The 14479-nt window shown below is 42.7% G+C and overlaps 2 protein-coding genes across 2 annotated transcripts; both read right to left on the reverse strand.

Annotated features, from left to right (window-relative positions):
- Positions 1–3108: 3108 nt before the first annotated feature.
- On the reverse strand, positions 3109–4807 carry LOC134187113 (uncharacterized). Its single transcript, XM_062655231.1, has one exon. The coding sequence runs from the start codon at positions 4696–4698 to the stop codon at positions 3109–3111; it is 1590 nt and encodes a 529-aa protein (XP_062511215.1). The 5' UTR covers positions 4699–4807.
- Positions 4808–4841: 34 nt separating this feature from the next.
- On the reverse strand, positions 4842–6958 carry LOC134187114 (zinc finger protein 862-like). The gene has a single exon (XM_062655232.1). The coding sequence runs from the start codon at positions 6072–6074 to the stop codon at positions 4842–4844; it is 1233 nt and encodes a 410-aa protein (XP_062511216.1). The 5' UTR covers positions 6075–6958.
- Between the last annotated feature and the right edge of the window lie 7521 nt (positions 6959–14479).

The raw sequence follows: 14479 nt of genomic DNA on the forward strand, positions 1-14479 counted from the left end.
CCGATGCTCTCACTCTGATCTCTTCTGTCATGTCATTTCGAACGATTTGTGACGTCTGTGTGATGCAATGGCTCCTCTGTATTTGATTCCTTTCAGTTTGGCAACAAAGTTGACACTTGTGACTTTGGCCATTAGAGCTTCCAAAGTGTCTCTCTCTTTTGCTCTCCATGTAACGGAGTACAAGTTGGAATTCTTCGCCTACCTAATCGGGTACTCGACCAGTTCTGTTCTTATACCCCAGCTTGCACTTGCTCTAATTAAGCTCTGGTAGCTACTTCCTCTGCTGCTGCCATGTGTCACCTCTAAACTCACACCCTCACAAACATCTAGAAGTTGAACATAGTCCGAAATAGGAATTTGAGATCATGTAGAAATTGAGGAAAGGGTCAAGTCTGTGAATTTTGAACATAACAATCAGACTATAGCCAGGATTAAGAAACAAAAGGCCAAGTTTGCCAGAGCTTCTAACAGGTTCATTCTTGGTAATAGTACTAAGTTTACTTTGTTGTGATATAAGTGATGTTTTGCTGGAAACATAAGATGACTTCGAACAGACTGGGATGGGCACTGGAGAACTGGCAATGTTATCAGTCTTCTTGCTCTTCAATTAAAGGTATCTACATTCTATATGCGTAAGTAGGTGATAGGGTTGAGAAAGAAGGAATCAACATCTAGTTTACACTTGCGTGCAAGTTGATGTACCCGTCACCAGTGAAGCTGTCTCCGAATACAGTAGAAGAGAACTGCAGCCACGCGGGTACACGCTTCCCCAAAATCCAGCCGTGCACGTGCAATTAGCACAACTAACTCTCCATTTTTCTTACATTGCCAACATTGCGGCGGGGTTTTGTTATACATGTACCTGTGAGAGTCGAACCTAAGAAACAAGCGATCTATTCAAGTTAAAAGAACCCCAATGACAGCCTACTCACCCATCTTTAGTAACCGCACGTCTTTCCCCAAGGGCGCGTGCATGCACTTACGTATAATTACCGACACTTTGCAAACTTATTGTAGACTACAGCTCAATAGAACGGTGAGCCTTGAATTACTTAACCGAAAACTAGTTTACAGAACTAAATATTATTCGATCATATCAGACGCGTCAAATGGAAGTAGCAGACACAGTCGTTTGGAAATTTTGTTTCTCTTCCAATCGACATCTCCAAGGGATCCACGTTAACAGCCAGACTCAATTTTTGAAGTAGTCGCGATCTGGTCTCATCTGGTATTGTAACTGCTTAGGAGGGCAGCTTCTTGCGTGCTGTATCAATCTGGAAGAGGGGGTAACAGACATCTATTCGACGCAGTTGCGGCTGGACCCGAAAATGGCGATTGTTAGAGGAATAAGACGTACAACCGTACAATGTAGGTGCAACCGCTTTATTGCAGGCCCAGACTCAGGAATTTTTGAAAGAGGCGTTTGATCCAATAGCAGTTTGATCCAATAGCAGTTAAAAGCATTAACTAAAGCATTAACTAACTTTTAATTTTCTGTCATTTAATCAAATTATTTATTGCTGACAGTTGACTACTAATCTGCTAGACTGACTATACAACTTAGCGTTGACACTTTCAAGAATGTTCGTAAAGATGCAGTAAGTAGGCCTCAAGTGAATGTTTGATGAAGCCGTCTGCTTGCTGGAACTGTTTTACGGCTATGGTGGCATTGCTTCTGTTAATTAGTTTACTGAGATTGGCCAATCATTCTGGATGTTCTGGTCACTTCCAAGAAAGTAAGATAAATTACTTTCAAACGTTTCCATGTGAATTGGAAATCACCTGGATTTCTTTTGCCCGTAGCAGTCGTGCATTTGGGACGTCAGCTACTCGTCTTCGTCTTACTCTGCCCCACGGATTGCCCAACAGGTTACTTGGTCACTGACAACAGATCGCTGTACAGAACCCTTTATTGCCAGCATTTTTTAATATTCGTCAAGTATTGTCACATTGTTGTCTGAAATCAACGTCAATGATGGCAATTGGATGTGTGGCAGACTTAATACCGTTTTGTTCTGTGTTAGTGTAGAGAGGTGGTACGGCAAGGTGACTGGAGCGTTTGAATCTTTGTACAAACATATCTCTCAACCCTTTTATTGCACAGATTCATGGAAGGTTTTTTCATCATCGTCACTGGGTGAAATGTCTACTACAAATAGATTTATTCGTTTGACTTACAGTTTATCAGCCGTATTATCTAATTCTGCTGGCAGTAGTCTAGCCACTGTTAGAGCTAAATGGCTGGTGAAGTTCCAAGCTTCCGTGTGCCTTGCAGATCTTTCATGCCCTACCCTTTTCTGGATGTTGATGTTGTCATAGGTAAGAATCCAGTGACCCTAACGGAGCTGACTGATGTCTTTATTGCTCTGGCTGCGATTTCTATGTACCGTAGAGTCTGTCTATGTGATACACAAATATTCATGTTTTTGAGTGTCGTTATGACCGCCTTGCTTGTTGCCCTAGCAACCAACATCAGACTCAACAGAATTTGAAGTGCCTTGACATGGTCACTATTCTTTTTGGCAAGAACAGAGATAGCTGCCTTACTGTGTATGTCTTGTGGTTTTGGTATGGTGACTGTCGGTGTGACATCTGTACTACAACCTATTGTTGACAGAAGGAATGTGATGGATATCATTGACAAGTGCTAGTTTTCTAGTAAATAGCTCTTTCAGGACTGGCCCAAAAGTCTACATTTGACCATTTTCCCTCTACGAATCTGAATCTCTCTAGCCAGCTAGATATGCTGGCATTCCTGCCCCACTACTGTTTGTCATCAGTGACACTCCTGAGTTAATTAAGATAGGCTAACGCCATATTGCACAGGAAAGTGTTGAGGTGTTTGTCAACTTGAAAACACAGCAAGAGTCTTGCAATATAGCTATTGCAGGGCTGCCACACTTGGAAGAGCAAAATATCCGTAGGCGCAGTGACGCACGGCCACGCCCACCTAATTTAGAATGACCGCGCCCACGCATTTTTTGTTTGCACGTTTTCTTGGTACAGTGTATTAATGAAATGCTACTACGCGTAATTGCAGAACAGCAGCAACAGTTATTTACTATATATCCATAACTGTTAGAACTAAAGAACAGCAGAAAGTTTTATTTACCACAAATCCTTAACGATTAAGCTTGTAAATTGCGCTACTTTGTTGCTACTAGAAGGAACAAATTCTAGGTGTGCATAGTGGCGACCAAGGAACTCTTCAAAGTATTTAGCAGCAAAATTCTTTGGCACTCTGCCAATCAAGCCACCTGCGTTACCATGTGAATGGCTGTCAAACACAATGAACAAGCTGTGTTCCTGCAGGTAGCACACTGCAAATGAATAAGGTGATACAACTAGCACGCCAGCCACCACTTTGTCATCAGTGAAAGAACGTAGCCTGCCGGGGACAAAATCTACTAGCCCCTGCCAACATCCCGGTCGTATGAAATAATCCTCCGAAGCTAGAAGGGTGGGCGAGGGTTCCATGCTTACAACATCGTATGCACTCAGAAACCCCTTCAAGCCCATCTGATCGTACGTAGCATTTCCTGCCCTCATAGCGTTGACAAGAGTCTCTTCTAGGAAAGAGGTTTCAGGCGGTAGTAAAAACGAGTCTTTCTGCAAAAGAATCAGCTGACACACTTGAGCTGCTATGACAGTGCAAGCATTGCTGCCATCACGTCCATCAATACGAGACTGGCGGAGCGAAGGTGCTAATAGGTATTCTGAACCCCGGTATGTCCATATCTCTTTAGAGTCTAGATTCTCATTGTGGTGAAGTAACTGTGATTGAAGAAACTCAAATGCATTAACTTTCGGACTACTTGCATTATGGGCTGTTGGAGTATCACCTCGTTTGCTCATTTTGCTGGCCGTTGTGGCAGGATGGGTGTGGATAGCAGAAGTACTTGGACGCTTGCGTGAGAAAGGAGGATGCTTTGTAACTGAACTAGATCTGCGTTTTGTCTGAAATTGAATAACAGGTTCTTTCAAATCTTGCATTGGGCATGGGTTGTGTGCAGATGATTCAGATTGACACACTAGGACGGGTGTCTTTGCACAAGCTGCTTCTTGATTTACTCCAGTGCTCCTATTTGTTGCAGCGGACTTGGTATTCTTGGCACGACCAGCTGCCTTAGCCACATGTTGTGGCAGCTCCCGTCTCATCGATGGCGTGGGTGTAAACGTTAAGCACGTCATTTGACCTTTATTGCAACCAATTGTCATCAAGCTGTTAAGCAAGGGCGTACCGATACTGTTGCGGGTATTGGATTTGTCGCTGCCCATGTTTGAAAAATTTCGTTCGATATCTGCACTAGAATGTGGTATAACTAGCATAGCTGATGCAAAACAAGATAAAAGAGGAAATTCCTGGCAGCCAGAGGCATCTGACCTTTTAATCAATTCATGCCAGTGTTTGTCTATAGCCAGAGGTAATGAACTTCGACTAGAAGTGCTCTCGGTCTGATAGCGCTGCCACTCCCGCTGCAGCTTGGTAATATTCTCTGGGAGGACAACATTCGAGAATTGGCTAGCTAGGTGGCCAATTTCTCTTGCTGAGCGTTCCTTGCCTCTTTCGGGGCATAGAAACCGGAGAGCAGATAGAACAGGGCATGACAGAGGCAATCGACGTTTGACCTCTTTTGCTGCCACAAGATAAAAATCTCGACATACAGTCAGGAAAGCGCTCCTTTCAAAATGAGACATATCTGCCACAATAGCCTCGCAGTCCTTGCTGATAACCAAATCTATCACATCAATCCACAGTGCCTCATTGTCTAGGTCAAGGGTAAGGCAATCAGTGGTTTGGCTTATGCTTGACTGCTTGATGCAGTTGAGAAGAAGTATCTTCAGAAGTTGTGTCGCTGGTCATCATACAGTTTGTGAATCATAACATTGCTTGTCTGATAGCGGCAGTTCACTGTAGTAAAAATAGGTAAGACTTCCTTCAGAAAGTATAGGTAGGCTTTAGTGCACTTGGCTGCCATCAATTCAACCCACTCCTTTACTTTTGAAACGTTCCTTACATCGTTGTCTTGGGTGAAGTACTGTTCAAGAGCGTCCCACTGCTCCAAGACTCTTGATACACTTTGATGCAAGCTGAGCCATCTTGTAGAGGACGGTTTTATGAGCTTGTGTGAAGGAACGTTTGCAGCTGCCTGAAACTCTTTGTATCTCGCGACACGCTTTGCACTTTTCTCAAAAAAGTATGCCACATTCCTAGCGAAGTCTTCTACTATGGGTGGTATGCATTTAGAAGCACCCTGAGCACAAAGGTGGAGCTGATGACATGTGCAGTGAATAGAATACAGGTAAGGTTGAACGTTCTTGAGCCTAGTCAAAACAGAATTCTTTGATCCACGCATGACGTTGGCCCCATCTGATCCATAAGCGATCATGTTTCTCCATGGAATACCATCATCTTTGAACATTTCTTCAATCTTGCCGAAAATGTTGGTAGCAGACGCTGACGGGACTGGTTTAATGCCCAAACTATAGGACTTCACCAATCCATCTGTAGTGTCGATCACGCGAGCTGATACTGCCACCTGTTCAAACACTGATATATCAGTAGATTCATCAGGAACAATGCTGAAAAATCCAATTTTCATCTGGGAAACGAGATGTGCGTGCATGCTATCAGCAACGGTGTGCACGGCTGCAGTCATTTTGGTGCGCCCGGCAGAAACGGCTGAAGCAATCTTAGAATCCGGGAAAAGGATTGGAAGCAGTGGAGTCAGATGATCAGACACTGCAAGAGCTACGTCATGCTCAGCAAAGAAGAATGCCAATTTTAGGACGGCGTTTGTTGCAGCTACCGAAACAGCGTTCTCTTGCTTTGGAGCAAAGCTGGCCTTGATAGTGCCTTTCCATCCAGAATTTTTTTGTTGTACTCTTGCAACGTGCTCCCGCGAGGTTGCGTGGGTACGCAAGGTCCTAAGACCGCCAGTCTTGTAGCTGAGGTCCTTAGTGCACAGACTGCAGAAGGCCATGCCTGCACTTCTCTTCGACTCTGTTAACCAACCAGAGCATACAGGATCGCTCTCCCACTCCTTCTTGTAGGCCTGTAGCCATCGTTTCATGATGCACGATCGGATCTATCCCGGATACGCTGCCCGCATCTAGCCTCGCGTGGCCAGGCTTTCACCTCAGGCGCTAGGCGCCTGACAAGTAGTGAAAGGTCTGGCTACGCGAGACTACCTCACATCCCCGAACATCCCGGAACTGTTAGACTACTGCAAAAGAAATCGACGTTCGTACTGTTTGTACATTGTACTAGGTAAGTTAGACATACAAATTTACGTACAGTACACACCACGGTTCGATAGCACGACGTTGAGTGACTTCGGAAGACCTACAACTAAATGCCATGTGATCATCGAGTATGTGTTTGCTCAGTGCTGCATTTATCCGTAGGAATGGCCTACGGAATCCGTAGGCAAGTATGAAGGCCATTTTACCGTAGCCTACGGTAAAATCCGTAGGAGTGGCAGCCCTGCTATTGACAGATGACCAAAGACATGAAATGTTGGCAGGCTTGACATCACTGAATGATGACTGGTGTTATGTGGTGCATGGTAATGAGTGCTTGGCTACTTTCTTCACAATTTTAAATTTTTCGGGGTTTTCCAAGATTTATTTACATACATTAAGATTTTTATCTATTATATTCAATTAGACAAACCTGCTTACGTGGACATTTGTCCAGACTTTCCTCTACCATTAGGAAATTGCCTGAATTGTTGCCAATGCGTCACCACCACCGCTACTTGTCAATCGTTTGAATGGGGTAACCGTAGCTTCCCAGAAAACGAAGTAGAGACGACTTCGTTTTTTATTCAGTGTTCCCCATTATGCAAATCAACAGCATCAAGACATTTCAAATCAAGTGATTATTCAACCAAGTCTGTCACAATAGTTGGTAAATGAGTGTCGTACACCACTTTTGACTTCCGAGTTTTGCCAGCAACAGAGCAAAAACCAGACACCACCACATTTTCCAGGTAGGCTATAAAATTGCTAAGTTCAACTATCTGAAAGTGGGAAGGTCTAGACACAACTTGCTTTAAGCCACTGTTGTTTTCAGTCTCATGCAATTCATCTAGCGCTTTATTATGAAATGGCGCACACAATTTTGACGCTGTTCAGTGTCCTTGCTCGAATTGCTGAATGATAGCAGTAAGGTATGTCAGTACATTACTGAATGTTTGGACAGCCAAGACTTCGTATTTATCACGGACATGTGCAAAGAGCAGGTCACAGGACTGTTTGTGCAGGCATATTGCAAAGGACCCAGTTCCCTGATCTAATTGCCATATAGTAGGCAAAGTAGACTATTAGGGAGTGAATCAAATTGCACCAGAACTGGCTAACTTTATTTTTCCCTTGCACAATTCCTACACGCAGATCTCAAATTTTCCCAGTCCTGAAACTCTGAGAAATGTTAGAAAGGTCCGTACATGACAATGTTTAATTAATTGCGCTTTCATATGGTACAATTTTTGTAACTAGTGGCAACTGTTTCAATATTTGATTTCGACTTGTTAATGCTACTCTAATTACTTGACAGCAAAACTTCAACTCAACACATGTATTCTAATTATATCTGTATATGTTATACGTAAAATTTTTAGGCTGTACAAATACTTTTTTGGTGACATGTCATATAAAAACTAAATCTACTTGTCATACAATAAATAAAAAACAGATATAAATGTATATATACAAATATATATACAAATATGTATGCAAATATGTATACAAATATATATAATATATTTACAGTCACGAATGGTAGTTCACAAAGCACTGTCTGTCAACGGATGACAGCGCCCAGACATCATGGTCGGCAAATATTCCTACTGAGCCGCATGCGTCGCTAAAATTTTTGCCCGTATGTACGGACACGCCCAGAGGGTGTATCTAACGGCTAAAAATATTTTGATTGGCTAACAAAGCTGAGCAAGTTGGATATTCAATGACGAAGTCACGTGGCCTGAAATAGGCCATTGTGTGACGTCAACACAACTTGCAACATCTGGCGATTGATAGAACGTAGACGGTTGAAAGTAATCTCATTCGAAAGAGAATTTATTAGCCATTCGCTTAAGCTATATTTTGAAAATAGAAAGAAAGGATCCGTTCCGGGAAAACGGCCTTGACGTAAATCTGATACTAAACGGAGGCGGAGATAAGGTAAGCACGTGATCCCACGCTCACCATTCCGGCTTCTAGTAATGTTATGAGGATTCGATGTATATCCTTCCACTTTGAGACCTCCTTCATGCCATATTTTGCTGCAATATCGTGAAACCCTCCATCCCCATAACACACTTTTTCAGAACTTCTGACACTTCACAAAATGCCAATCACCAGGTACAGGGAAAAGCCATTCAAAAGTGTCAGGATCCTTACGTTTTAGATTGCATTTCTCCAACGACAACATAAGGTGGAAGGCCTTCTTGACCTATGCAAAAGTTCTTTCTTTAGTTCACTAATGTATGATGCAACATCTTCTGGTTGACCTGAGTATGCCTCTCTAACTGTTGCTTATTTGATCACATCAGATCAGGTGTGAATGACTCCAACCTAGTGCATGAAGTGACTGGGCGCACTCTGATGGTTTGCAAAACAAACGATCAGCGGAACCAATGACAGAAAGCACTGTTGATGTAAACTTATAATAATGTGCTCGTTCAGAAATGGTCAAGTCTAAGAAATCTAATTCTTGCAAGCTTTCAGGCAGTCGAGATACCTCACAGCTAGCTAATGGGCAAGCAGTTGTACAGGGTTCTGCAGGTGGGGAATGATGTGAAACTTGGCCTGTCAGGAGATGCAGCATTCGCTTTTGGTATCCACCACTAGAAATCTTCTTCGCAAAAGCCATCTTGAATTCCAAGTTGTCAACAGTTACTCTCCAAAACTGCATCACATGTAACTCATTAATCAACTTTCGTTTTGCGGCCCAATGTTTGCCAAGATTTCTGATTTGCTGGATGGATGGCAAAATCCCAAACATACCCAAAATCTGAAAACCTCTCTCTAAGGCCATTAGCAAATGCAAACAATCCTAGCAGAGTTTGAAGAAAACAAGACCTTCTATCTAGCAAGTTGCAAAGTAATGCAATGACCATATGCAACTTCAATTGCCTTTTAACCTCAATGGTGTCTGAAATTCTGGCACAACTTTCCAAAAATCATTTTAACTCATGGTGAACAAGCTAGTTTAAAGAATGACAAAGAGATTTGCCTTCAGCTGGAAACAACAAGCGATAATCGCGGCCATGGCATTGTGTTCTTCATACTCTAAATTTGACAGTGCAAGCACAGAGCCACGTGAAAAGACTGCGTCCCATATTTCTTGTACTGCCGGTCGAAACACAGCAGTATCTTCTATTTCATGCATGAAGCCTTCTATATCACTATCTGAAGGTGCATTTGTAGGAGCGATGGTATCTTTCAAGACACAGAATGCTTTTGCTATAGCGCCTGCTGGCAAAGAGGAATCAAACAGCAATTTACTCTGCTTGCTATCAATCAACCTCCAAACAGTGATCCTTTCTCCAAAACGAGATTGGATAGCCCTTTTATTTTGTCGTTGCGATAGAACGACTCACCAACTACGACATCGTTCTGTTTCGCTAATTCTAAACAAAGTTTTCGCAAAGAGCTTATATGGATAACTTCCTTAGAGGGAAGCAGATCAGTCTCAACGTCAAACAGTACAGTACTGAGTATTGCGTCCTCTTGTACTATTTTCGATGTCTCCGTGCTACATACACGTATAACGAACACTTGAATTGCTCGTTATCTAGAGTAACAACACTGATGGTACCGCACCTCGATGGCTATGATGTTTTGATGTTCTATAGCTGGCAAAACTCTGTCATCACAACGGACAGGAGTTGCCTGCAACAAGTATCACTGGATTGCTTCAAGCATAACTTTAGTGACTCGGTAGAGTGTTTATCCTTGTATTTTCTCTTGGTCCTACGGCCTCGGTTGGCGACAAAATAGTTTGTTGTATTGAGAGTATAAACTAACTTTTAGACTTGATAACGACAATTGTGATGTAGAGAAAATGCATACAAGCAATAAATTTGTTTTCAAAATGTCGAAAGTAGTTTTTTATACCGTACTTCTTAGGCGCTTGCGTTACCATGCCAACTATATGTTTCTCGTTTTTGTTGGCTGTTAGCTTGTCAACCAATGTGCACAATTTGATATTTACATAATTTCATATTTGCATAAAAGATTAGATTTACAGCTTGGAGCTTTGTCTAGCCCAGTTCAGAGCCAATGAAGCAAATTGACGTCTACTAAGCAAGTGAGCAGTACTCCGAGGCTGCCTTGCGTTATTGTTACAAATACCCGTTTCCTGACTTTTGGTGCACCGAAAGAATAAAGATTTTGCGGAGTAAGTCACTTATGTGACACAAGAAAGCCACCAGACCTGATTTTCCGATTGCTAGAATCCCAAACTATAGCCGGTCACCAAAATGGTTCTCGAGATGACGCTTTAACCTTTCACTACGGTACTGACCAGGTTGGAATCTGAATCCAGATCCATCAAAGTACGTTCATATATCAACTTCACACCCGACAGAGTTACTACTTCATGTTGACGGATGGTTCACTATTCAACTACCTTAGCAAGACTAGTGAAAGCTAACGCGTAGTGGTGCCATTGTCACCTTGTTCTGCTACAACCTGATGCAACTTTTTGTGCTAGGTGTATTCTGAATAGCAGGATTGGTGGTATTGAATTTCCAAAGCAGCGAAGTCTATAGACGCGAGAGCAGAAGCAGCACATCCTCCTCGTTGTAAATTTCTGCAGATGTATGTATTGTTTCGGCATCTTAGCATCTACTTAACTTTCTTACCTTGCTGCGTTTGCCAGTATTTTCTGTAACCTTTTTATCAACATCTTTACAGAGCATACATTTTCTCCGTAAACCCTCTTGCTTGCTGCTACGGTACTTTTATTGCTTCTACGGTACTTTTATTGCTTCTAGGCGGAGCAGAGGTCTGGTTACTCGACAGATCTGTCGTCACGGTGCTGCTATGTTCGAGCTTGTAAACACTACTGCAAACCTCAGCGTTTATAGAACTTGAATCAGACTGACCTAATCTTTGCTCAGAAACTGTAGTCTGAAGAAATGTCGAAGTATACGTTTGGTAACGGTGGAACACGCGACATGGCTCGCTCGCGTTCAAACCAGCAATTCTGGAATTACCACGTAAACTTGATGCGTGAAGAAATGTCCTGCTAGATAGAAGTGAACACTCGATCAACTCTTGGTCTTGTGGGCATGTCTTATCTGGCAGATTGCACAGGCATACTCATAGATATGAGTATTAGTGACACTGTTCGGCTTTTCGAGCATAGTTAGGTTTACTCTAAGTATTTGGGCAGGGAAGACTGAAAGGCCGGCTGGCTTGGAGGGTGGCCCGGGCCCGGTGAGCCACCCAATAGATCCGCGCCTGGTATAACTAAGAATGACAAAAAATTCTGCTGTAAAGAACTTGTACAATAAACTATTCTGTAAGAATTCCTGAGGACTAGTGGACGCTGATTTGTCGGTAAACGCAGGATGTATACTCACGCAAAAATGAAGTACGTTCACTCTACTCTCGACCTTCATCTCTTAATGTGCATGCCTTTCGTAGGCGACAGAGTAAAACACTTCGTTGTTCTTTAAGATGCGAGACCCTTCCTCCAGCTCTCCCCAGTTGGAATCAAACAGTTTGACTGCATCGTACAGCCTGATGGACATAATTGCGGGCTTACATGGAGAAAAAATGCTGGAACTTTTAGTCCTGAAGAATAGACAGCTGTGCAATATTGTGTACACTGAGTTATAGGAAGATTACACTTTACCATACCTATGGACTGCAAAATTCGCTTATGTAAACTGGAATAGGGAAGGGACGTCATCATGTCGTGAATAAATGCGTTTGACGCAATATCGTCATATGAATTTTCGAGACAATCTCTTACGTTCGCTTGCCAAATCTACATTGCTTTCACAAGCTACAATGGATGTACTGTCTTGTTATTGAGTGCTCATGCAGCAGATTTCGTAACTGATTGCATGATGTGGAAGATGGCAGAGATTGTGGACATTCAAACCTCCAAAGCTCTCTAGTCTATAGACATGCGTTATAGAACAAAGCTGTAATATCATAAAGCACTGAGAAGTCAAAATGTCTAACAGTAATATTCTCTATTATTTGTGCGTCACCAACTATTCGTTTAAGCTTACGATCGCCATCGTGATCGTACACGACGATGATTTCATAGGCATTGTCTGCAATCGACGTAGATATATATTGCGGTCGATTGAAAGAATGTTCAGAACCGTGTGCAAAACACTGCAATTGAAATAGCCTTCAGCAGACTAGACGCGACATCTGTACACCTACTCCAAAAAAAGTAAGCTACCTTAAATTTAGACTTCAACTCCATCTTTTTATTGAATTTAGACTTGTTGGTTGAATATACACACACTTGGCCTGATCCAGCCTACACATACTGCGAGTCTCAGGCTACTAGACTCAAACTGTCACACAATAGAATTGAGTTGCCAACTTGCTAAATGCGTGAGATGGCACTTAGCAGTATTTAGTGGGCGTGGTTATAGGTGTGGTCTAAAGAACTGTTGTTATTATTGCGTTACTGTTGCGTTATTATTGATATTACGACATCGTTTCGTTTCGTTTGCTTTTTGTGCTTTCTTTGTCCAGTGCCTTAGTAATAGGACCAACTGGTGTTTCTCCTTTCTGTACCCCTGTGCTGGGGCCAGGGACCGGCTCTGTGAGGCGTGCTGTGTCCTCTGCCCCGATCTCCTGGCACGGCGGTTTTCCCTTCGGTGGAACAAATTCGTTCATCTAGGCAAGAAAAATTTTGTAACCTTTTCCATTTTCACAAAAATTGCTTATTTACTAACCTTCAATGCACCAGAGATAGCACTAAACCGCCGTGCCGACATGGTACGTTTGAAAAAGCTGTGGCCTCAGAATTCACTCTGGGACCAGTAGTGGGAGATCTGGGGCAGACGGATTAATCCCATGCCCAACAAAATGCCAAAACAATAATGCCAAAACAATCCCATGCCCAACAAATAGGCTCTGAGCTTCTGGGGGGTGTCGTGCTGCCATTGGAAGCTCTTCTCGGTGGCTTTCCTATATCTCCCTTTGCTGTTGGTCCAGGCCGCAATCTTGAGGAGGATGTCATCGTTGAAGTAGAGGTTGAAGAGGTCGATAAGTGTTGGGTTGTCGGGAAGGTTGCGGGGTAGATGTGCACCAACGGGACGTGTGGGTTCAAATAGGGGAGGGGTGATGACGACATCCTCGCAGTCGGGGTAGTGGATCTCTAGTGCCAGTAGTCTCCTACAAAATACATGTATTTATTGTTACCTCGCCAGCCAACTGTATTATCTAATTATTCCTACAAACCTCTTCTCTTCAGTCCAGCCGGTTTTGGGCTCTGCTGGAGCATACATACAACGTTCACTGTTTCTATGAAGTGCAGTATACAATAGTAAAGCATTCTTTCTCTCTCTCTCTCTCTCTCTCTCACACACACACACAACAACAACAACAACAACAACAACAAACAACAGTCAGATGTGCTTACTCCTCATACCACTTCTTTCCTTCCTCATCCTCTACCGTCCACCTATGCAATTTCATCCACACCTTTACTGCCTTCGCTGCCCTCAAACTCACCAACACTTGCTTCCTGTCCCTCTCGAACTGATTGCTATCGCCCCATTTCTGTTGTCTCCCATCAACATTCAACTATATCAATTACCAGGTGTTGTCTTGACTTCTTTTGTGGCACAGTAGTGTCTTGGGAAAAAAAAGTTTTCGTTTATGCTTTCCACTTTCCTTTGTCACCGATTCAACGTGGTCTTTGTCCTATTCAGCTAAGTCAATTAACTTACTACGCTTGTACTGCACTATATATATGTAAAAAAAAAAAAAAAAAATATATATATATATATATATATATATATTTTTTTTTTTTATAGTTTATTCAAATATAAATAATAGCTACCCCTCCACTAGAGGGGCCTCACAACGAAGAACAAACAGAGTAGTCTCTGTCTAAACCTAACAAAGACAAACGGTCCAAAATCATCCTAGCGTTAAATTGCCAAAGGCGGAGAGAGAGCTGCCCGTGAAAATTAACGATAGCCCTGCTAACAGTAATACTACTACGGAGAGATGTCCTTCTAGCAATTGTTTTTAAAGTTTGTAAGCTACTGGAGGTCCACGTTCCGTAGGACTCAACTACCAGCGGGTAGAAAACACCTCCTGTCGCCTCTACGTTGTCTTTATGACGATCGTCTTTCTCCATCTCTCCAGCTGCTGCAGCGGCACCAGCACAATAAGCGGAGTGGACAATGTGAGACTGCTGGAAGGAATTCCTTACTGTGATATCAAAATATCCTGGACGACCAAGTAGAAAATCTGGGTGGTA

This window comes from Corticium candelabrum, chromosome 11 (genome assembly GCF_963422355.1).
Source record: "Corticium candelabrum chromosome 11, ooCorCand1.1, whole genome shotgun sequence".
Taxonomy (NCBI): Eukaryota; Metazoa; Porifera; class Homoscleromorpha; order Homosclerophorida; family Plakinidae; genus Corticium; species Corticium candelabrum.